General features: G+C 44.2%; 2 protein-coding genes across 9 annotated transcripts in view; one reads left to right on the forward strand and one right to left on the reverse strand.

The window, feature by feature from the left end:
• Positions 1–5,522, forward strand: part of KDM2B (lysine demethylase 2B) — a 106,498-nt gene extending 100,976 nt beyond the window's left edge. For all 4 annotated transcript variants that reach the window (XM_023746078.1, XM_014447207.2, XM_006104972.3 and 1 more), the window contains exons 19-23: positions 53–732; positions 1,537–1,700; positions 1,787–1,948; positions 2,736–2,954; positions 4,178–5,522. In XM_023746078.1, coding sequence (XP_023601846.1) covers positions 53–732; positions 1,537–1,700; positions 1,787–1,948; positions 2,736–2,954; positions 4,178–4,359 — 1,407 coding nt within the window. In that variant the 3' untranslated portion in view covers positions 4,360–5,522. The remainder of the gene's footprint in view (positions 1–52; positions 733–1,536; positions 1,701–1,786; positions 1,949–2,735; positions 2,955–4,177) is intronic.
• A 2,620-nt stretch (positions 5,523–8,142) lies between these two features.
• Positions 8,143–24,175, reverse strand: RNF34 (ring finger protein 34). Of its 5 annotated transcripts, XM_006104979.3 has the most exons (8): positions 24,052–24,175; positions 23,401–23,502; positions 21,766–21,835; positions 13,590–13,811; positions 12,071–12,478; positions 10,827–10,916; positions 10,185–10,386; positions 8,895–9,085 (listed from the first exon to the last, which is right to left on the reverse strand). In XM_006104979.3, exons 3-8 carry the CDS (start codon positions 21,772–21,774, stop codon positions 8,895–8,897), a joined length of 1,122 nt encoding a protein of 373 aa, XP_006105041.1. In that variant the 5' UTR covers positions 21,775–21,835; positions 23,401–23,502; positions 24,052–24,175. The 5 variants fall into 5 exon arrangements, with proteins under 5 accessions (XP_006105040.1, XP_006105043.1, XP_006105042.1 ...); XM_006104978.3 differs by lacking the exon at positions 23,401–23,502 and having other exon boundaries at positions 8,143–9,085; XM_006104981.3 differs by lacking the exon at positions 21,766–21,835 and having other exon boundaries at positions 8,143–9,085.
• Between the last annotated feature and the right edge of the window lie 411 nt (positions 24,176–24,586).

Raw genomic sequence — 24,586 nt, forward strand, 5'->3', positions numbered from 1 at the left:
CTTACCTGCCCTTGCCCCCTGCTCACCTGCCCTTGCCCCCGTCCTTCCTCAGCGGCGGTCCTGGAAGAATGCCGAGGACCGGCTGGCTCTAGGCAACAAGCCGCTCCGGCGCTTCAAGCAGGAACCGGAGGACGACCTGCCTGAGGCGCCCCCCAAGACCAGGGAGAGCGACCATTCCCGCTCCAGCTCCCCCACAGCCGGGCCCAGCACCGAGAGCGCGGAGGGTCACGACGAGAAGAAGAAGGTGAAGATGCGCCGGAAACGGCGGCTCCCCAACAAGGAGCTGAGCAAGGAGCTGAGCAAGGAGCTCAATCAGGAGATCCAGAAGACGGAGAGCAGCCTGGCCAATGAGAACCACCAGCCCATTAAGTCGGAGCCCGAGAGTGAGAACGAGGAGCCCAAGCGGCCCGTGGGCCTCTGCGAGCGCCCCCATCGCTTCAGCAAAGGGCTCAACGGCACCCCCCGGGAACTGCGACACCAGCTGGGGCCCGGCCTGCGCAGCCCACCCCGCGTCATCTCCCGGCCCCCTCCTTCCGTGTCCCCGCCCAAGTGCATGCAGATGGAGCGACACGTGATCCGGCCGCCGCCCATCAGCCCCCCACCCGACTCGCTGCCCCTGGACGATGGGGCGGCCCACGTCATGCACAGGGAGGTGTGGATGGCCGTCTTCAGCTACCTCAGCCACCAAGACCTGTGTGTCTGCATGCGGGTCTGCAGGACCTGGAACCGCTGGTGAGGAGGCAGCGGGCTGGTTGCGTGCCCGGATCTGGGCTAAGGGTGGGCTAGACCAGGGATGGAGTGTGGGTGGAAAGTAGGGTCCCACCTTGAGTCCGTAGTCATGCCCTGCTTCTAAGCCCAGTCCAGCTTAATTATCTTCCTCCAAGAGTTCCAGCAGCTACCGCAGTCTGGACTTGTCAAAAGAGGTGAAGCCTGTTTGATTTCCTGACGTAGCTCCTTGGAAGATGAACTGAAGACCAGGTGGAGCCCTGGCCTGAAGTGTTAGCCCAGCTTATTAACAGCAACGGTGCCAGTGACTGACCCTAATCCCAGCTTTGATATTTCCTAGCTTTCTGGCCACGTTATTTACCTTCATCGTGAATGGGTACATAACTCTGCTCAGGCTTGTTTTGAGAAACGGTGTGTAGAGCAGAGGTTCTCAACCTTGGCTGCACATTAGAATCACCTGGGAATCTTTAAAATCCTGATTTCTGAGGCTCATCCTCCGGAAATTCTGTTTCTTTGTTACTAATGTTGTGATTCCCAGGTGATTCTAATGTGCAGCCAAGGTTGAGAACCACTGGTGTAGAGGGTGTGCTAAGCCCCCATTAAGTGCTTAATGGAGAACAGGTGCCAGCACCTTCCAGGGAGGGCCTGAGGCAGTCACAGCAGAGGTGCCCAGGTGCAGGCAGACGGGACCTAAACAGAAGGGTCCAGAGGGTGGAGTTAGGAGCCTGTCCCTGAGCTTGGAAGGTGAGGAGTTGCCACAAGTGAGACCCCAACTCTGACAGCACCCCCTCTTCTGGGTCTGGCCTCCAGGTGCTGTGATAAGCGGTTATGGACCCGCATCGACCTGAACCACTGCAGGTCCATCACGCCCCTGATGCTGAGCGGCATCATCCGGCGACAGCCCGTCTCCCTGGACCTCAGCTGGACCAATATCTCCAAGAAACAGCTGAGCTGGCTCATCAACCGTTTGCCAGGTGAGTGCAGGGCCAAGGACCCCCAAATGTGCAGGTGCGGGGGCTGGTGCATCACCTGACCTGCGACCCCTTCTCTGTTCCCCCAGGGCTCCGAGACTTGGTGCTGTCAGGCTGCTCATGGATCGCGGTCTCGGCCCTCTGTACCTCCAGCTGTCCGTTGCTCCGGACCCTGGATGTCCAGTGGGTAGAAGGGCTAAAGGATGCCCAGATGCGGGATCTCCTGTCTCCGCCCACAGATAACAGGCCAGGTGAGGGGCCAGGCTTGGGGGCAAGGCCATGGAGGGGTGGTGTGACCAAGCTGCGCTGTTGGGTCTGATTTTCACCACAACGGTGTGTAGAGGGTGTGCAAAGCCCCGATTACATGCTTAATGGAGAACAGGTGCCAACTGGTGAGCGTGTCCTCCAGCCTGCTCTGGCCTCTGCCTGTCCCCAGGGGATGCCGGGAGGAGTTTGGCTGCTTTGTGCTCAGTTTGCTTCAGGCACCCAGGGGCTCTTTTCCACGCGCACTCCAGGGGCTCTCACAAATCCCACTGCTTCTCTGTTAGTTTATCCGGCATCGGCGTCAGGCCCCCTGGAGCATCAGGTCAGGGTGGTTGGACAGGGGCTCCCGTGGAGCTCTCCGAGGTCGGGTTTCAGGGGTCATCGCTCCCCGTCAGCAGCTTAAATGAGGAAACCGTTTGGCCCAGTCCTGCTGGGTGGAGCGTGGGCTCTGTTTCTAGGTCTTCTGAACTTTCAAGAATCTGTGTGTAAAATTTGATGTATATTTTTTTTATTGATTTAAGAGAGGAAGGGACAGGGAGATAGTGATATAAACATCAATGATGAAAGAGAGTCATTGTTTGGCTGCCTCCTGCATAGGTCGACGCTTGACTACTGAAACACTGGCCAGCCAATCTTCTGATTCTTAAATATTGGAACTGATTCTGACTTTTGGGGGGAAACAATGACGAACTGAAACCAAGTGTGATGTCTGGCTGGTAGGCCTTTTCGTGTCCTGTCAGGTTGATCGATGCCTCTCTCCTCCGTGCCCCTCAGGTCAGATGGACAATCGGAGCAAGCTCCGAAACATTGTGGAGCTGCGTCTAGCAGGCCTGGACATCACCGACGCCTCCCTGCGGCTCATCATCCGCCACATGCCCCTGCTCTCCAAGCTCCACCTTAGTTACTGTAACCATGTTACTGACCAGTCCATCAACCTGCTCACTGCAGTGGGCACCACCACCCGGGACTCCTTAACAGAAATCAACTTGTCAGGTCAGTCGGGGACACCCATCAGGGACTGGCCAGCATCCCGTGGGGCAAGCTGGGAATTTCACATTTGTGCACCTGCTATTATTATAGGATCCCAGTGTTCGGTGTTAGGACATAGCAGTGATCAAGACAGATACACAGCCCAGTGTAGAGGGGAAACATGCTGCAGAAGTTATTACCGGATTTGTAATAATTGCTACCAGAAATGCTGGTAGCCGTGAGCACATACAACTGTGGTTCCTGGCCCAAAACAAGCGCCAGGGAAGCTTCCCTCAGTGGGCACAGGCTGGCACCTGGCGGGATGAGTGCTGGGGATGGGTGGGGAGCAGTGGGCAATGGGGCAAGGCCTGGCCCAGTAGGCTTTCACTGGGAGTAAGCAGCTTGCTTTCTGCCATTGTTGTCTTCAGTCTCATGCACCCTTCCTGACCCTGCTGCCACAGGACCTGTGGTTGGAGAGAAGAAACCTCCAGTGCCCTATGGTTCGGCATCTTGTCGCGCTTGCTGATGGGGAGGGAGTTTGTTTTTAAGGAGCTGGGACATGAGGGACAGTGGCATGATTTTTCTGAAAGAATTCCACATCCTCCATCACTTGTTTTTGCAGCAAGCTTATAAAGAGGGTCAGCCACTTGGTGGGGAGGAATTTGAGAGATTGGTCGAAAGGTTAAGGGGTACCCTTGGAACAGGTGAGGTGTTAAAACCCTCCCACCCCGTCACTTTTCCCATCTAACTGCCCGGCCTTCATTTATTAGTGGCACCGCCTGTGATGCAGACAGCATTCTATTGTGCTGGTTCCAAGTTCATGAATTCCTGTGGCCTTTATGAGATCGGGTTATACTTACACTATCTGAAATGTGCATCCAAGAATCTGGGCGCGACTGTGCTGAGATTTTGTGTTGACCTGAGGGGATTGCTTGAAAGGGGCAACTCTGATTGTTTGGAAGGCAGTCAGTTCTTTGGTGACTCATGTGGTGCTGTCACTTTACTTCCTTACGCCACCTCCTAACCTGCAGGGACGTTAATAAGACAGGTACTGCTGGCCTCCTGTGCATTACCTACAGGGACTTTGGTAAGATAGAGGCAGTGCCGGCCTCGTGTGCTTTACTGCAGGGGCTGGAATATGCTCAAGAGCTCAGTCCAGTTTCTCCGTTGCTGAGCGCCTGGGATTTGGGGGCCTTTGTTCAGGCTCCACGTACCCTCCACCTCACATTGTGTCCTCTTCCCTGCAGACTGCAATAAGGTCACTGACCAATGCCTGTCCTTCTTCAAACGCTGTGGAAATATCTGTCATATTGACCTGAGGTACTGCAAGCAAGTCACCAAGGAAGGCTGTGAGCAGTTCATAGCTGAAATGTCTGTGAGTGTCCAGTTTGGGCAAGTGGAAGAAAAACTCCTGCAAAAACTGAGTTAGTCCAGGACTAGTGTGTAAATACGGGGTGGGTGGGGGGAAGGGGCAGCGCCAGGGGGAGGGAAAAAGACTTTACAGAAACTAGGGCTTTTATTTTCAATTTGGAACTTGGAACAACAGACCACGGAGCGATCCCATTTTGCAAGTCTTGCCAAGGCAATGCCGTTCCACCACCCGTTTTGGGGATGAGTGAGCTGGACATTTGGGTTATTATGAAGAGTAACTGCACTGCTTTCTGGACCATTTCTAAGGCGTTCTTTACCAAGAAGACATTCCTGTTGGAGAGGAGGATGAACTTTGGAGAAATTCTCTTGCTGAAGCATGAGCTTAGGAGTTTATCTGTATTTTTTTTTTTTTTTTTTTTTGTGGGTTGTTTTTTTTTGTGGTGGTGTTTTGTTCTGGACACCTCATTCCTTGCAACTCCGGGGTTTTGGTGTCAACATTAAGTGGACCACACAACACATCTGCCGTCTTGACATATTTTGTTTGGTTTTGTTACATCTTACATTATGAGGAATTATTTTTGTACAAATTGTTTAAAAGTTATTTATGCAAGGTTTGAATGCATATCAGTGTTTTTATTGTTTTATGATTGCCAACTTTCCTGGTTTCCTTGAGGTAGGAGAGAACTTACCCTGGACTTCATCAACACAAATAATCCATCTATACATGTGCCCAGACCTGGCCGAGCAGGCTGAGACCTTCCGGTTAAAAGCATGTTTACCTGGAAGCAGAGAGCCTGCTTTGGACGTTAAGAAATTACATAAGCATGTTGTGCATATATGTAAAGTATAGTGGAAGTAAGACACTTCGCCAAGGTTCCCCTGTATAGAATTCACCCTTTTCTCAAAATTTTAAAATTGAACTTCAACCTTTGTACTCAGGAGGGTTTGCTCCAGCATGAGCTCTTGGACTCTACATAGATCTAATTTATATGGTGAGTCAAGAAGTAGAGTAAATGGCCCAACGTAGCCTTTCTTTTCCTTTTCTCTCTCCTTTGCAGTGTGAGCAGAGTTCTCGTTTCAGGTTTATAACATGGCTATTTCCCAGTTGTAAAGATATGCATTCATAAGTGCCATTGTTGTTTGGTGGTGTTTTCCTAGACCTTCCCAACTCAGTTTTACCTTTGTTGAATTTGTATAAACGATTGTACAAAAAAAACCCCACTCTTGGACTTGAGGGTTTCTGTTCTAGGAGTGGACTAGACATTTGATTAGAAAGTCTAGGGGCACTAATCTCAAAACTAGTATATATTGTTTTGAAGCCAAACAAGCTGTAATTTCTTATTCATCTGAGAATTGCAGTAGTCCCTTGGGAGAAGGAAGGGGAGAGAGAGAGAGAAACATTAATGATGATAGAGAATCAGTGGGATCGAGCCCGAAACCCAGGCATGTGCCGTTGGCTGAGACCTCCTGTTTCGTACATAGGTCGACGTTCAACCACTGAGGCACACCAGCCGGCTTTCCTCATCTTTAGAGAGAGATCTTACTGTTTATGGCTAATAAAGGTAGTGGGAAAGAACTATGCTACACAATGTCCACTTGGTATTTTTACTGCCAAAGGTGGGGGTGTGTGGAGTCCATTTTCTCAACCTCCCATTAGAGGCAACTCGAGGCTACATCCTGTGCTTTAGTAGCCTTGGGCCAGGGTAGCTGGAGAGGCTTGGTTATGAGGTAACTTCCCCAGGTGGCGGATGCAGAAACTAGTGAGAAGTAATTTTAGATCTAACGGCAGAGCCTTGCAACCTTGTACTCAAATACAGAAAGAAATGCTCTAGTGAATCTGAAAATGGAGAAGATAACCCCACTTCCTGCCTCCATAATCAGTAGCAACATAAAACTTGGGTCTCGTGGGACAAGCCTTTTCTGCTAACGGTAGTTTTCATATTGCTGGCCCTCCCTTTATCTTTCTGTTTGTCATGGCAAAATGATTGTAGATCCCATCTAGGTTGTGCCTTCTGTTAATTTAAATCCATAGATTCTTTCTGACTTAGATTGGAGACATCTGAAGCTGTTGCACCCCAGAATTTAATTTGGGAGATGCATTTAACAGAAGATTAGTTTAACACTCTATGGTTTATTTATAAAACATGGCTTACCCTTGCAAGCCTGACAGTTCATCATGGAGCACCCCCATTGGAGGTCAAGTTTTGGTTTTCTTGACAGCCTGAGTTCTCTGAACCCCTGGGTAAGTTCTCCTGATGTCCAGTAGAGGCATCCTCTTCCTGGGGAATTGTTTTAAGGAACATCATGGTTTTCAGGTAAACAGATCTGTGTTAGAGGCCCCTGATTGTCCTATAACGTTTCTGGGAGCACCCAGGCTTGCTGAGAGGAGGTTCCAGAGCTGGGAATCCTTAGCTACCATAGGGACAAATCACAGAGTCAAGACACAGCGTCTCACCAGGCTTGAGGCAGGTTTCCATAGTGGTTTTAACAGGCGAGCTCCCTCCCAAGTATTGAAAATTCTGAGGTTTTACCCCAGCACCCAGTCTCGGTACAGACCTGTCATTTAAAAAATGAGCTTTAGATAAGGCCAAGCTGAGCTAAATGCTTGCAAACAGCTGCTCTGAGCCCAAACAACATTATCTGATGATGTAATGAAAGTAACATAAACCAGAGGTGGTGCTTCCTGTGTGAGATCACGGCTAAGAACCCAGGAAAGAGAGGCTCCATCCCTCCTTCCTCTAGGAAACCTTATGTTTACAAAGGAAGACACTGTGACTCCTCTAAAGCATCAAGTGCCATCCTTTTATATTGTGAGGACAGTGACAAGGAGATGACATTGTATTCTGTTTTGGACTTTCAGAATTTTATCCATATGATATATTATGTATTAAAAAAATTAACTTCGCCGAGGTCGGTTTGGCTCAGTGGATAGAGCATCGGCCTGCGGACTGAGGGGTCCCAGGTTCGATTCCGGTCAAGGGCATGTACCTGGGATGTGGGCACATTGGGGATGTGCAGGAGGCGGCTGATCGGTGTTTCTCTCTCATCGATGTTTCTAGCTCTCTATCTCTCTCCCTTCCTCTCTGTAAAAAATCAATAAAATATATTAAAAAAAAAAATTAACTTTAAGAGGCATGGTATGCCAGCTATAAAATGCAGACTTCAGAGAGAAATGTTTGCTTTTTGCCAAACAAGTTAGTACCTTGTAATTCAGTTATTATAAGTGTCAAGCCTGTTAGGCTAAAAATTTGTTGGCTTCTCACTAAACCAAGGTGACTTTGAAACACTACTTAAAAAGATCCTCCATTAAGTTTTTATCCTTTTGCTAAAACAAGCACTTGAAACTTATATAAACCCAAGAGGAAATCATTAAGTAAGTTGTTTTAAGCTGAGACTACGTGCAAATAAATCTCACTTTCCTAATTTAACCTTAGACAAACCAGCACCTACTGCTCAGCTTCTAAATGTGCTTGCTATTGAGGGCTGGCCTGGATTTGAAGACTTCCCAATTTGTGGGGAAGGCTGAATTTCTGGAGCTCACTGTCTCAATAAGTAAGGCAAGATAAGTGCTCCTAAAGCTTCAGCAGGTGCCGAGTTTTATGGCTTCTGTAGGGAGGCAATGACCTGCTCATGCTGGTTAGTGTGAACCGCAGCCGACACCCACCCTGGGCTCTTATGAAGAAGGGAGCTACAGCCCTAGCCGGTTTGGCTCAGTGGATAGAACGTTGGCCTACGGACCAAAAGGTCCCGTGTTTGATTCCGGTCAAGGGCACATACCTTGGTGTGGACACCCATTCACACTATACCCAAGTGAATTAGAAACTAGGACAATGTAAAGAAAAGCATTTTTGAAAATCTAATTTTATTCCTAAAGTTCAAATTAGCTAGCAGTAGCACTGAAAATACACTTTCACTATACAAAACAGTGTAAACCAATTACACATTAGTAAAGAATTTAACACACACTTTTTTCTAGTGAAGAAGCTAGATGCAGCCCTTGCTATAAAAAGCTGTACCTGAACAGAAATGGACATGTTATTAGTCTCTAAGGCCCTGGCAGTTGACTATATAGAAGAATGTCAGTGTTCTCAATGAAGTTTAAATTCAGAAATAGCAACAATGTGGAAACTTACATTCATCAAATAGTAGCATTTAAAATATCCATGACTAATAAAGTGAACATTCAGAGGTACCACTGCTCAGCATGTACCATGTTGGTCAGTTGTGGACAGTGATCTCATCCAAACAGAAGTTTCAAACATCTGAGTAGTTTAAGCTAAAAACAGGAGAACGGAGAAGAGAAGATAAATGTCCTCCAAAGGGAGAGTAGCTGATGCCATCAGCAGTTACTGATCACAGACGTGTGATGAAGCCGGGCTGAACCTGGGAAACAGCATGTCCACAGGCTGACAGGCATATGGCACGGACCAATGTTGCCGTAACTTATGATGAATCTTTGTTCCCAGTTAGTAGTGAAAATAATTTTAAAAAATAACTTCAACTTTTGAACAGTAAGTTTCCAGTCCCTTCTGTGCACGGAAATGTCTGGGTTCAAGCTTGGGGGCGAATGTCCTATCGGGGAGAGCATCTACTTCAGGACTTGAACACGTGCACAGCGCGCACCACATATTGTCGGCAGATGGGACACTCACTCATGCGCTTGCCGCACTTGGTGCAGGTGACCATGTGCCCACACTCGAGCAGGACACAGTCGATGACAGCATCCATGCAGATCCGGCACAGGCTGTCATCTTCCTCTTCCTGCAGCTGCAGCCGCTCGCCATCTGAAAGGTAACAGAGAGCTAGAACTGCGCCTGATAGGCTGAGCAGCCACCTGCTGAGTGACCACAATAGGCACAGCATGATCCTGCAGTAAGAAATAATCCCAACTTCTCTGCACTTCCCTCCACTAGAGATGGCAATATTAATGCCTACACCTGGTAGAGTTTTGTGAGAATAAATAAATGAGAAATGCTTAGCTTAGGACCAGATATGAAGTGCCCAACAAATGTTAGCTATTTAATTCTATTTTAATCTATGTAATTCCAGGTTTTGGTGAGGATTGCTTCTGTAAATAAAAATGAGGAAACCTAGGTTGTCCTTAGTATGGGCCTTGGAGTCAGAACACCTTGGAATTTTCAGCCACCTCCAACTTGGGAAAGTTGCAGTGTCCGGGGCCTCACCTCAGCAGGAAAAAGTTATATTTCCATAGTGAAGTTACAAAGAGTTGTACATCAAGTAGCCTGTAGTTGGAGGAAGCCCCAGACTCCAGCCTTGGAAGCATCTCAAAAGCCACCTGTTTCTGGCCACCCTGGTACTGATGAAATGTAACTGAAAAGGGTTGTGGGCCTTTTCTGGCTCTCTGGCCCAGATTAGGTTTTGAGAAAATCCAGAATCTGAATAAGAAAGGTGCTAAATGAATTCTAAAAGTTCACAGCTTGCCTGCCATGACTTGGTATGACTCATTTAGTTGGAGTGTCATCGTATACCAAAAGGCTGCGAGATCAATCCCTGGTCAGGTCACATATGGAAGGCAACCAATTGATGTTCTCTCTCTCTCTCCCCCCGTTCCCTTCTCTCTAAAATCAATAAGCATATCCTTGGGTGAGGATTAAAAAAAATTTTTTTAAGTTCATAGTCTGAGATTTGGACCTAGAGTCAGAGATATTGAGGCTTCCATTTCTACAAGTCACAGAAAGGATCAATGGGGATCATAAATATGGTTTGGAAGGACAATAATTCAAGGTTGAAAAAGCCAGTAATCCCTGGATTTAAGAGAAATAAACACTGTCACAAAAATAAATTTGACTTGTAACAGAAACAGCCCAGCTTTTAAAGCCTAAGGAAGGATACTACAGGGGAAATAGGAAAAAAGAAACCTACATGACTTTTGGTTTTCTTCATTCTCTTTGTATAAGCGGTTTACTTTCTCTACCAGCTCCCATTTTTCACAACAGCCAGAATAGTTGACAAAATTCCGAGCCAGGATTTCCTTCAGCTGGCGCACGCTCATCCCTTCCACATCTTCAAGACTTGACAGGTCAGAGAGCGAAGCTCTCAGTCTCTTCTTGGAGATGCCAGGTGCCTGAAATTATACAGCACTTCTGTTCCTACCAATTCAGACCTCCCACAGCAAGGAAAATGACATGCTCTCACCCTACAGTCATGACTGGCCCTAGATATTCTTCCCAGATTACTTGTCAGTCCTTGAAGTATCCTATATCATAAAAAGCTAATATGCAAATTGTCCCCTTAGGAGTTCGACCACTCGCTTTGATGTGTGATCACCAGGGGGTGGTGCAGAATGAAGGAAGGCCCCGGCCGGCCGGCAGCTAATCGGCCCTGATCACCAGCCAAGTCTAGGGACCCTACCTGTGCACGAATTTCATGCACCGGGCCTCTAGTTATATATTGTGCTACATTCAAACCTAAAGAAATATCCTCTGCTAATCAGCAAAAGTGTACATGGGCCTTTTCCTGCTTGCCAGGTTGACATGTCAGGAAACCAAATTTTATAGATCTCACCTGTTCCTCCAAGTTGTCTTCTTCGTCGTCATCATCATCATCGTCATCGTCATCATCATCTGTGTTTGCTGATGCTGTTTCACTTTGTACCTATATGCATAATGGATATGGTTATGTCAGAAATCACCTTTTCCTAACAGTATCAACCCATCTTTATCACTGGAGTAAACCTTTCCACAGACTTTCCCCAAGAATGCGCTCAACAGTGGGCATGTTCCATGACTTCTTTGGATCCTGAATGCTGCTGCCCCTTCCAAAGAGTTGGGCCCTACATGATTTGATCAACTTCACGTCTGTAAAATTATAATTATCTCAAAAGCCAAATTCCTAGGTATATGTGAATTTATAAAACCTAACCAGAACCCTGAGGACAGTCCCATCATGGGACCATAGTCCAAAGCCATAAGCCTATGGAATTGCACTGAGTCATTATCAAAGGACCTGCCTACATATAGCTAGTTTAAGCCTCTAAGATATAGATAGAAACTAAAGTTCTAAGATCAGTGCAAGTGTCGGGGGATATGACTGAAAGATCTCGATAGTAATTCCAAAGAATGGTTTCTAGACTTCTTCACTGATGGCTATTGCTAGTTCTAGTTTTTAGAAATTCCTCAACAGTCAGAGGCACTCTTCTCTTTAGGAAGGACAGAAATCCGTTTGATTTATATACCTTCTTTCATATCTTTCTCTGACTTTTTCTTGACCATGGCTCTATAACAACAGTCAAGGTTAGTTCTGTTTCAAATATTCTACCTCACTGGTACACAAGCATCAAATGGCAGCATCTGCAGACCTCACTGGGAGAGTATTCTGCACTGGTACTTCTTTGAAATTAACAAATAACCACATTCATTCACTAATTCAATGGTTCTTTCCCATGATCCGAATTAGGACATTTTTACTGCAGCAAGACAACTGGGCATTAGGTTAACTTACACTACTGTTTCCATGGTTACTGACACAGCCTTGCAAATGTTTATATTTGACTTTTCAGTAATTATTTCACCATATAAGATAGGAAAACTGAGGTAACTAAGGTCAAGAAACTGATGAGTTATTTAGGACCCTTCAAATAGCTCACTTTTGGGCCACCTAGCACCTAAGCTTGGAAACTCACATCAGGAGGCTTGTAAGTGCAAAGTTCAGCAGTGTGTGGAACCTCTGCTCCCACAAGGAGGCATCAACCCCTAAAGACCCCACCAAGAGTAGACATGCCAGACCCTTAGGGTAATTACCAATCATACCTGTGCCAAGGCTCCAGATCCTAAAGTCCGGTCTCTACCCATTAGTTCTCCCTGAAATGAAGACATGGTAGCAGAGGGTGCTGTATAGTTTGAAAAAAATGAATGTGTAAAAAAACTAGAATTCTGGGACCTTGAGGAATTCAGACTGCTGGTGTCCAGGTCATCCTCAGAGCCCAGCCCATGGTGGCACAGCACTAAATCTACCAAGTCTTCTTTCTCTCGACAGGTATCAATGGGTATGTTTCTAAGAATGAGATATTGCCGCAGATCCTTCACTTTCAGTCGCATTAACTGAGGGCGCTGAAAGGCCGTCTCTTGTAATAAGTGGCAGGTGGAACATCTACGAAGATTTTCTTGTAAGACTGAGCAAACGGAGCAAAAATCCTTCTTGCAGTCACAACATATGTGCTGAAGAAACAAATAGAAAAGAAGCATTTAATGATAGCCAGCTATGAGCCGTTGTGAAAGTACTAGTTTTCTTTCTTTTTTGCCTTCTTTTAACATTTAATTCTAGTTCTTATGAAGTGCTCTGTGGCACCAGACTATTCTCACAGGTGTTTTTATGTTCCAAAAGCCATGAAAATAAAGAACAGTCACTGCCAAGGCAGTTTGGATTCACAGAAGTTCAAATACAGCCCTTTAAAAAAAAAAACATACACTCTTGTGTTAATGAATTAAAACCTTTCCACCCCTTGGGGCAAACATGTAATTAGCAGAGCAGAGCTGTCTGGAACCACATGGAGCAGAAAGCACAACCACAAACTTTTTTTATGGGAACAATTTCCACTTAAAGAGAAGCAGGGGAGGGGAATGCGTATAACACAAGGAAGGAGAAAGGCAACTGATCTCTCAAGATCAATCCAAGTGAACAGAGGACCCCACTAATGCAGTAATCTTTACCCTACACAGCCTTAATCACAGTCAAAGCCATTCCACTAGCAAAACTTAAAGTAGACACTAAGATGTGGTCATTTCCACTTGGTGCATTGTTCCCACAAGCTAATACCTTGTTCCTTAAGTATTTTAAAGGACTGAATTGACAATCAAAGATTGTGAGAACTATTGCATGATGGTTCTCAGAAAGAACAACTTTAACCCAAGTGTTTTATGTTGAACAGTAGTAACCTTAATACTTACATTTATTTCTTCACTTGAGTTAAGAATATGGTTAGGGATATTTTTTTTGAAACTTGAGATCAGAGTATATACAGTAAGTCATCTCTGAACAAAACTGTAGACTAATTAAATCTCTTGCTTTAGAACATAAGCATCATTAGGAAGAATCAAGGTGTACAAACAGGTCAAAGTTCAGGAGCAACATGACAAGTAACAATGTCTAGTCAGAAAACTTGAACAGTAATTTAGTCCCTCCAACTGAGTACTTTCCTAAATGGGAAATGATTAATAGGACTAACTTTCTGGTATTTTTATAAAAAGAAATGAAGATTCATTAATATTCAAAATTACATACAATCAAGAATTCTAATGTCTTTTGTATATAACATTTCATCTAACTCACCTTCTTTCTGAAGACTGAAAATGAAAGTCCACAGGCTTTGCAAACTATATTAGGCCCTTCTGTAGGTGCTGGTGGGTAAGTAGTGGAAAAATCAGAGTTTGGCGTAAATCTGAATGGACCGGTACTTCCGGCGAATCCTGCCTGCTGGCCCCTGACAGCTCCGGTTCCCATGACTTCATTCAGCAGTCCACAGCATGAAGCCCACATAGATGTGGCACCCGCCTGGAAAGGAATATAAGAAGGAACCAGATTAAAGCTAAGTGGAACCTGGGCTCTCTGAGATCCTCAGGGAATGCCATTCTGGAGAGGTATGTTTGCCCTACATAACTTTGAGATTATTCTTTAAAATTTTTTATTTTTATTGATTTCAGAGAGGAAGGGAGAGGAAGAGAGATAGATAGAAACATCAATGATGAGAGAGAATCATTGATTGGCTGCCTCCTGCACACCCCTACTGGGGATCGAGCCTGAAACCCGGCATGTGCCCTGGACCAGAATTGAACCCGGGACCCTTCAGTTCGCAGGCCAACACTCTATCCATTGAGCCAAACCAGCTAGAGCTGAGATTATTCTTTAAAGCAGGGGTCCTCAAACTACGGCCCGCAGGCCACATGCAAATACAAATATTGTATTTGTTCCGGTTTGTTTTTTAATTCAAAATAAGATATGTGCAGTGTGCATAGGAATTTGTCCATAGTTTTTTTTAAAACTATAGTCGGGCCCTCCAACGGTCTGAGGGACAGTGAACTGGCCCCCTGTTTAAAAAGTTTGAGGACCCCTGCTTTAAAGTGTCAAAATTTTAAGCTATTTGGAAAGATAACTTTCTGGTATTTGCAAATATTTCCCATTGGGGATACTCATAAAAACTACCTATTTTTTCTATGTGCTGAGGCAGATTTTCCCAGCTATCATTTAGCAGAAAGAATATAAATTCAAATTACTTAATTCCATTAAACTTCTGTTCTCATTTGTAACTGGGCATAATAAACCATGGCATAAATTTTTTTATTTAAAAAAAAAATGACTCGCCAAAACTGGTTTGGCTCAGTGGATAGAGCGTCGGCCTGCGGACTGAAAGGTCCCGGGTTCGATTCCGGTCAAGGGCATGTACCTGGGTTGCGGGCACATCCCCAGTGGGAAATGTGCAGGAGGCAGCTGATCGATGTTTCTCTCTCATCGATGTTTCTGGCTCTCTATCTCTCTCCCTTCCTCTCTGTAAAAAATCAATAAAATATATTTAAAAAAAAAATGGGAAAACATCAAAATGCCAACTGAAGCTCTTTTAAGTTTTTAATCTATCTTTGTATAATTTATTTTTTTGAGTTTTTCTCTACTTCCCAAAATCTTTAAAAAGAATATATTAATTTGACATTAAGGAAAATATTTTTTAAAAGCAGTTATTCTACTTTTTGTTGTTGTTAATCCTCACCAGAGGATAATTTTTTCAATTGTTTTTAGTGAGAGAGTGTAAGGAGAGAAGGGGGACAGAAACATCGATGTGAGAGAGACACATCCATTGGTTGCCTACGCACCCCTGACCGGGGCCTGGGATTGAACCTGCAACCCAGGTACATGCCTTAGATCAGGAATCGAACTGGAGATCCTTCAGTCCGAGGGCCAACACTAACCACTGAGCAACCAGTGAGGGCTATTCTACCTTTCAAACTGAAAATACTGAACACAAAATGTATGGGCTATCTGCCACTCCACTAAGTGGCCTGAAAGTAATGTACTGCCCTTTTATGTCTTTTTTCTTTCATCTCTTCCCTTTCTGTGAACCACAAACTGCTATCACTATACCTACCTAGCAATCTGTCTCCTTTTTTACTGCAGACTCAGAAACCCAATAACCAAGCTTGTTAGAAATATATATACATATTTTTTTCAGTGAGAGCTCAAGGTATTTTCCCATGCTTAAAGTAGAAAAGCTATGATGTTTGGAGCCAATGTTTGTCCCTTGACCTAATTTTAAAGCATATTGTAGACTCTGGATAAGTGATAGGTAATAGAAGTCCGGTTAGAAGAGATCTTAAGTCCAGTTAGGTGAGATCTTATGTGTTAAAATGGCAGCACATGACCTGGCATAGTTCATTTATTTATCTAATTTGTTCAAACATTTACTGTTTGTCCAAGTTCTTCAAAAACTTTTTAAAAACAATTTTAAAAGGTTATTTGGGATGCTATAGAAGGATCATACTATTCTTGCTACTACCCAGGAGTAATATGTTATATTAAATATAGGGAAAGGAGAAGGTAAAGTAGTAAGAAACCACAATACAAGATTCAAACAGTCTTAAGTATCAGGGTCACTGACTTAAGTATTATATAGCTTCACACCCTGTAATTCTCAAGAAATAGTGATGCCTTTAAAAGTCCGGTTAAATTATAGTTAATAGTTCATACCTTTAAATATATACTTTAGAATCATGGTTTGTTTAAACATAAAAGGATGAAAATCCAGATTTACTCATTTAAAGTGAATATTCTTTTTTTTAAAATTGATTTTAGAGAGAGGAAGGGAAAGAGAAAATCCACGTGAGAGAGAAACATCAATCAGGCCACCTCCCACACTTGCTCTAACCAGGGATAGAACCCTAATAAGTGCCCTGATTGGGAATCGAAACTGCCACCCTCTGGTATACAGGACAACACTCCAACCAACATAGCCACACCAGCCAGTGCTAAAGTGAGTATTCTTTTACCAGAGGATTCCGTCTACAGTGCTTTAAAAGGTAAGCTCTTAAAACAAGTAAAATGTTGTCTTAAAAATTTTAATTTGTACATAACATTTTGGGGGAGTTATACATAACTGTAGACTATACCACCGGAATAAACTTTTCTTCCAGAAGTTTAAAGAAGTAAAGTTTTTGAGAAGCTTCAGCTTCCTGCTGACCTAACTACTAAACAATTAAACAGCTATATTAGCTTTTATCCCTGTTTTGATTTCTGGGAGATGTCTTCCCAACTCCAGCAAATGTTCCTTGTGGACAGAACTTTTTTCCACTGCATCTATAGTTCTGCCATCATGACTCTGATAAATAACTGTGTAAAAGGTTCCTTTATATTACCTCTTGAACGGCAATGTAACATTATTTAAAATTTTCATGCTACCCAGAAAGTTCAAATTGTTTCAATGAGAAAAAATAATAAAGGTAAAAAATGACTCTGACCTAGCAGGTTAAAAATCTCAAATCCAAATCATACTCCCTTTTAAAAACAGCACTGCCACACATTGTGTTCTTTCAGAAATCAGTTGTATAATAAGTTACAGAATACGAATTTCCAAACCATGATCATTAAAATTCTAGGCTGAAAATGTTCACAGCTCTGGTGAAGAGAATAGAAGAGTTTACTTCAGGAAAACAGGTAGACATCAATATTGGAGGGTAACAATTTTGTCCCAATCCTCATGTTTCTATAAAGGGGATGGAATTTCCTTCTTCATTCACCAGAAGGGAAAATAATGAAAAGATCACTTCATCTTCTTTTGGTTACGTCATCATAAATTAAAAATTAAAAAACACAAGACAGGCAAAAATATGTTGCTACAACCTATTATTTGGTACAACTCAACCAAAAACCAGAGCAGAGGGAAAGAGGAAACACTGAAAAATCTAGGTTTTGGCCTCATTAGATCTGTGAACTCAAAATTGGACAAAATCTCCCAATAAGAGAATAATCTCCCAATAATACTCTTAGCACATCCTGAGGGTAAATCTGCCTCTGTATACTGTTAGCTTCTGACAGCATTGTTTGCAACACTCTAGCCTTCTTGAAAGGTCTGAAATTTGAAACAGTGGAAGCCTCAGTCACTAGTTTGTTTTTAATCCTGACCAGAAGATATATTTATGGACTTTTTAGAGAGAGAAGTAGGGAGAGAGAAAGAAACATTGATCAGTTGCCTCCCGTACGTACTCCAACTGGGGATCAAACGTGCAACTGGGGATCAAATGTGCCCTGACCAGGAATGAAACCCATAAACAAGAGCCACCCGGCTGGGACAGCTCAGTCACTAGTTTTATTTGAAGTACCTTTCCCCAGTTACCGTATCTGGTAGGATAATAGCCAAAAAGCTTCCCCTTTTGCACCCTTCCTTCAAAAGCTTTAGAGACCCAAGTTCTATTCTGTCTTCCCTATCCTCTAAGATCTTCCTCCTGCGTTCCCTTTATTTTTTTAAATTCACTCTCTGCTCATCTTTTATTAGCAAGCTTGAAGCTTTTCCCAAACTACTATATTTCCTCGTAGATTTTCTGAGCAAACCCAATTTCCAGACAGTACACAAGACACAGACCTTTGGCTTTTGAATTTTTAGTAAATTCACTGAGTTATTGCTCTGCCTCAATTCCAAAGAGGTATATTGCTGAAGTAAGGGTCACCATCCACCTTTTATTTGCTTTTAAACAAAAACAAAACAAACAATAACTATTACCCTTCCATGAATGAAGCCAAAGTCTGGATCTCTGAAAACTACAGCAATGATCTGGGTTTATGTGACTAAAAATTATAAATCCTATTTGGGACCAGGGTTAAGAGCAAGACTCTATAGGCTAAACTACATGAATCCAAGAGATTAGGAAGAATAATCTGTAAAGTTGGCAATATTTCCTCCCTTGATCAAGAATGTAGTTCAAAACAAGAGAGAAAAACCAGGCACATCTTCCTATGCTTGGCACAAAACTTCTAGCTCAAGGAATTTAGCTGTTTGCAGTTTATTTGCTAGTCATCAACTACTGAGAACAAATGGCTTTTCTTTGATAATCCCTTTTCTACACAACCCCTTCAGCCAAAATTGTTCCTGAACAGATTATTCTTGGGACCATGGCCTTGCTTATATCAGTTAAGAACCAGGTATCATATTAAAAGACTTACATGGGCCTAGTAAGAGATTAAATTCCACAGCCTCCTATCTGGACTGCCAGACACCTAGATTTCCTCATGCTATTCTGACACCCAATGCCAGTTTTGGTGTGTGTTTTTTCCCCAAAACCATTGCTCCAAGATTTTTTTAAAAATATACTTTTATTGCTTTCAGAGAGGAAGGGAGAGGGAGAAAGATAGAAACATCAATGATGAGAGTCATTGATCGGCTGCCTCCTGCACACCCCCCACCAGGGACCTAGCCCACAACCTGGGCATGTGCCCTGACCAGAATAGAACCTGGGACCTTTCAATCCCCAGGCTGATGCTCTATCCACTAAGCCAAACCAGCCAGGGCTGCTCCAAGATTTTTGAGGGCCAATAACACTACCTTTTTTTTTCACTCCTAATTGGGAACTAATTAAAAAATAAGACAAATAGAAATGTAGATGTTTGCTTCATTACTAACTAGAGGCCCGATGCACGAAATTTGTGCAAGGGGCTCGGCCCTCACAGCCTCTATGGCTTGCCTCAGCCTCGGCTTTGTCTGGAAAGTCATCCGGAAGGACATCCAGAAGGTCATCTGACTGTTGGGTTTAATTAGCATATTATGCTTTTATTATTATAGAAGATAACACCAATTGGAAAACATGACTTTAGCTCTGCAGCCAAATGGTCTTGATAATAGGACACCCCAGCTGACCAACAGCAGCTTACCATCTAGTTGACCATATTGCTATCCCCCCATAGGAAGACATCAGACAAGTCCCAGAGAGGGCTGAGCTAGAGCATGTGTAGTTCATTTGCTAAAACTCACCAGCCTAAAAATTGCTTTTTTCCCTCTGGTAATAGAAAGGCTGAAAGTGTTCCTCCTATATTGTTCCTTCCTTAAGAATGAATTCGAAATTTCCTCCCCTCGGTAGGAGTATAAAGGAGGGGAGCGGTGCATTAGAGGGGGACTGACAGATTCCAGGACTGTGACACTTTTTTCCACAATAGACTACTGATTTTATAAGCACTCTCTCATATTTCTCAGTCAGATTCACACAATATAAGCTCATTCTGAATCATCATTTCAGTCAACAAAGCAAGAGCAGCAGCCTATCCTTCTTTCCGACAGAGTGCCAGTTTTCAAATGGCCTCAAGGTTCAGCAGTCTTTGTTGTGTGTATAATCTAATATGCTTTTAGAATCCCTATGGTGGGGAAATACTTCCAAAATTTAAAGAATTAACAAATCTTTATTACAAATTTTGAAACCTAAACTACATTAGAATATGATGCCTTTTAATGATTCCACCAAATGTAATGGTAACCAGACAAACTAAAGAATAAGAAAAGCTGCCCTGATTTCAGGGATCAGTTTTACAACGAGTTACAGAAGAATGGTTAGAGCAGCGGTTCTCAACCTGTGGGTTGCGACCCCTTTGGCAGTCGAACGACCCTTTCACAGGGGTCACCTAAGACCATCCTGCATATCAGATATTTATATTACAATTCATAACAGTAGCAACATTACAGTTATGAAGTACCAACGAAAATAATTTTATGGTTGGGTCACAACATGAGGAACTGTATTTAAAGGGCCAGAAGGTTGAGAACCACTGGGTTAGAGTATTGTCCCAATATGCCAAGGTTGCGGGTTCTTTCCCTGGTCAGGCACAAAGAATCAACCAATGAATGCATGAATAAGGAGCAACAAGTCGATGTTTTCTTTCTCTCACACTCTTAAAAAAATAAAAATATATTTCCATGAAGATCAAATGACAGCCAAATACAGAGTCAATGGGTTTGAAAACAGCAGAAAACTAAATAATTATGTGGTAGGCAGTTAGATAGATATGAGCAGAGCAAGGACGATGAGCCAGGTATAAGTCACCAGGGGGGGTAAGCCCTGGGTGTTTAACTATGTGCAAAACTGGAAAAACAAGAACCTCACTGCCCCAGGGTAACCTTTCTTCCTCTAGCATATCATTGGCCATGCGGCTTGCATCGTCTCCTGACCTTTCCTCCCCTGGCATGTCCGTAGTCATGCAGACCCTTCAGGAGGAGGAACAAGGAGACAAAGAGTGGCCTCTAATCCAGGCCCTTGCACAACCACTCCCTTACGCATTAACCCGCATTAACCCGTAGGGATAACATCCAGGCCTCAGCTGTTTTAGCTCCAGGCTCAGAAAAGCTGCAAAACCTGACAAGCAATGCCAGGGCCTAGCATCAGGACCGCTGCATTGATGAATGACCCCCTGCCCTGGCACCTACCAATCAGTGAAGACCACGACTCTAAAAGGACACACCTGACCTCCTCCAAGATCCCTGCCTCTGGAGAGGGACCTCCTTCCCTCTTTCTATAGAACACACCCCCCTTTCTCCGCACCCCCTTCCCCAGGCACATTTTCCTTTCCAAGGCCCTTCTTTTGCCTCTTCAACTTGTTTCCTGAGCCCATTTCTTCTACAGCTGACTTCTACTTGTGACTTTGTAAATAAACTTTCTTAGCCAGAACTCAAGTACTGAGGTTGCTGAACCAAGGTCCAGTCTGATTCTACTGTTCTAACACCTAGTTCCCTTTTGCAAAAATTATGGTCTAAATCGTTTGCTTTTGATTAAACTAGGTAAGCAGCAGTAATCATAATGCCACCTCCTAAAAGCTGCTTGCCACAACTCTAAATTAAATAAGGTAATATTTTACAGATATTTTAAGGATAACTCTAGAAGTTTCAAATTCAAGAACATTTTCTTAGATGCTGTAAGAAGCTACAAAGACCAGGCAGGGATTCAGTTTTTCCATCAGTGAAAGTTTCCTCAGAGAATTCAACCACTGTAGCCTTTGTTTTAAACTCCAAACAACCTTCAATTTGCTAAAATTCAATGTCCTGTGTTTAAACTATATGAAAAGATATTTCAAATCTCGAAACCAGTAAATATAAAACAATGTTTTGCAGTTTGAATTTCAGTTGGGTTAAACTTTCCAGTAGAACTAGAGCAAAGCAGAAGAAACAGTTGAGATAATAAGCAAAAATACTGATCCTATTTAGAGCCACTTGAGAAAAATATGCTCCTTAAAATGTGAAAGGATTTCTTATTGAAACTGCTGCCTCAACTGAAAAACAATATGCAAGGAACTCTACTACATTTTTGACCAAACATTAGACCATATACCACCAAGGAGGAAAATCTACCTACACCGTAAATTCTTTCTTCGTACCATTTGGACATTAAGCAGGTTGCAAAAACGATACTAATCTTAAAAATGTAATACTTTTAGGTAAGACATTTGGTCACATCGATAGAGTTTTACAATAATGTGTGCTGGAGATCATTACCTTCCTCATGTTTGGGTTTTGTTTTCTTTTTCTAAAACAGTGTACTTGATCCTTAGCAACACTCCCCCACCTTTCAAAGAAAAAAAAGGAAAGAAAATTATAGTCAACATATTACTTTCTCCTTGATATCTCATTTTGAGCATGGAAGAATTAACGTGATTAGTACAATGAAGGAAAGCTGAGATCAATATAAATATAGAAAATCATGAAGGAGAATTAAATCAAATTAACATAGGACACCGATTTTGTTTTTGTTTTAAATCCCTTATGAGTTAATTACATGCTACTCTAAGGTTAAATAGTTACTTGAGTCTTGAGAGGTAAAACTTATTTAAAAACAAATTAAAGGAAGAAAGTAAATATCCATTCCACACATACACTAAAACCAGTTGCTCCTGGGTTTGAGTGAAGATGTACTTTATCTGATTGCTTTGCTTTCAAAATACTTTTAATTCCACTGGAAGTACCTGCTTAAGTGAACGTTCAAATGTTAGAATTCCTGACATCAGGAATCACTGACCCTGCCTAGAAATCCCCACAATTAAACAATTTCAATATAAAACAAAATTAAATAAATCCTAAATTTTGTGAATCCAGTTTTCACAAAAACATAAATGAAATGCAGTATCTTCATCATTGTCATCTTGTTCAAATGGAAGTCCATTTAGATCTGCTTCATGAAAATATATTTTCTACATCTTCAACCGCCACCAAACTTTGTTTCTAAAATTTCAACTCAGAAAGCTGTATCTCCCACCTAAATTAAAAAACACTTCTGTTTTTAAAGAACTTGCTTTAAAAATTCAACACTGGACCGTCCCTAATTCCTTCTACATCTAGTTCCTTGATGGGCCACACATTTAATACTAATAAAGATACTGATGTTCTTTGAGGCATTCTACCCATAGGTCCCTCTGTTGTTTTTGGAAGATGATGGTTTTCAAGAAAGCAAGCTAGTTTTAGACATTTTAATAAGTATTCTAAGTTGAAATATTTCATCACTAAAGCTTGGAAGTAAAAAAAATAAGCTCCTCCTAAGATAGCCTCATACTTGAACACACAGTTCAAAAGTTACCTATTGCAAAATTCTTCCTTGCTTCCGGCGGCCAGAAATAACCTTTCTTGCTCTTGGGGGTTTCACACTCCGCCCCCCCCCCCCCCCATTCTCATAATGTAGTTACTTGGAATGTCTCTCTTGACTGGCAAACTTCTAAAGGGTGGGATTGTGTTTTGAATTACTTCTACTAACAACATCTCCGTCCTGAGACACAGGACATGTTTGATAAAATGTATGTTGAATTTCTCCAGCTACCTGACACTCCCTGATCAGTCTTCCACAGTCAATCTCGGAGACTTTGTGCAGGTCCAGTTCTCAGCCGGCCGCTCGCTCTGTTAGCTTTCATACCGCACCGAGCACACCTCTTCACGGAGATGAATGAAATCGGCTTGTGTCTCAAAGGGTAGCATCACCTTATGACTCACCCCGCCGGGTTGGAGTTGGGCAAATGAATCAATACCTGAACTGACTGTTGTACACGGAGCTCTTGAAAATTCCCAGCTCCCCAAAGTAGGCCAGAACCTGCCCCCTTCCCTTCCACTCCTCACTCGGCGATGCTCCCACGCTCTCACACCCACCTTGAAGAACTCAAGCTGTCAAATTACTTGCTGCGTAACCTACTGGCGATGCAGACACATCCAGTTTGCTAGCGCTTTAGGTCGCGGCCCCCAATGTTAAACCTACGGGGGGAAAAAAAAAATCCTTCGGGGAGGGATCCCCGGCCCGAGACATGTCGAACCTATTAGCCTGGTCCCAGCCTCACGGCTCCCCTCATCATCACTCCTTTTCTCTTCCTCCTGCAGTTGTGGTCCTGCGACAGTCCCGTGGTGGTCCCGACAGTTGGGTTAGTTCAAGGACTCGGGGCGGGCAAGGGCACGCAGTGGGCAAAGCCGCGAGGGCTGAGGCGAACACGAGTGGGTCTGTCTCAGGCCCCCGAGGACGCGGACCGGGCCCGGCGCAGAACGAAGCCCTGAGGCGTGAGCGCAGGGGGCGCCCGGCCTCTCCTCGCTCCTCGGGCTTGCTGCCCGGAGGCGCTGTGGGAGTTGGGGAGATTGGGGAACCCAGGGTATCTGTCGGGGATCGGTCAGGGACCCAGACGCCGGGCGGCCAGGTCGCCCCTCAGCGGAGGTCTCTGGAGAGGTGCCGCCGAGGAGAAAAGAAAGCAATTCGGGCGCTCTGGCCGGAGAGGAGAGACGAGGAGGGACTGCCCTGCTCCCCCGGTCCCTCACCTTCATGGCCGCGACCGCCGCGTCTCGGTCGGCTCCCGCCGCAAACTCAACACCATCACAGCTCCTCGCAGAGACGGGCTCCTTCCTTCTGGACCGCGATTACGGTGCCTCCGGAGGCGACCAAGCGTCCGGACGTAAGGGGCGTGGTCACGCCCGCCGCGCGCCCCCGGGAAAGAGCGCCGAGCGGCGGCCAAGTTGACCAATCCAAAGCCGAAACTCGGGGGGCCGGTCACCAGAGCCAATCAAGTAGTGGAAGTGGGGCGGGGCCTCGGCGCAGCTGGGTGGGCGGAGGAAGACTCCATCCGGGCTGGAGCGGCTCAGGGCGGATCTGGGCGTGGCGGGAGGCTTTCTCCCGGCGGTTTTCGGTCCCTGAGGAACCTGTGCGGCTGAGACTTGGCTCTAGGTCAAGCTCCCCAGGGCGGGAAGAGGCGTGATGCGTTTGAAAACGCCGGTAGGTTTGCAGGCTTTTTGTTTTAACCGTCAGAGCAGGGCCCTCCGATTTCCGCTCGAGACTTTCGAGCCCCTCACACTCGGT

The sequence above is a fragment of the Myotis lucifugus genome, unplaced genomic scaffold, assembly GCF_000147115.1.
Source record: "Myotis lucifugus unplaced genomic scaffold, Myoluc2.0 scaffold_626, whole genome shotgun sequence".
Taxonomy (NCBI): domain Eukaryota; kingdom Metazoa; phylum Chordata; class Mammalia; order Chiroptera; family Vespertilionidae; genus Myotis; species Myotis lucifugus.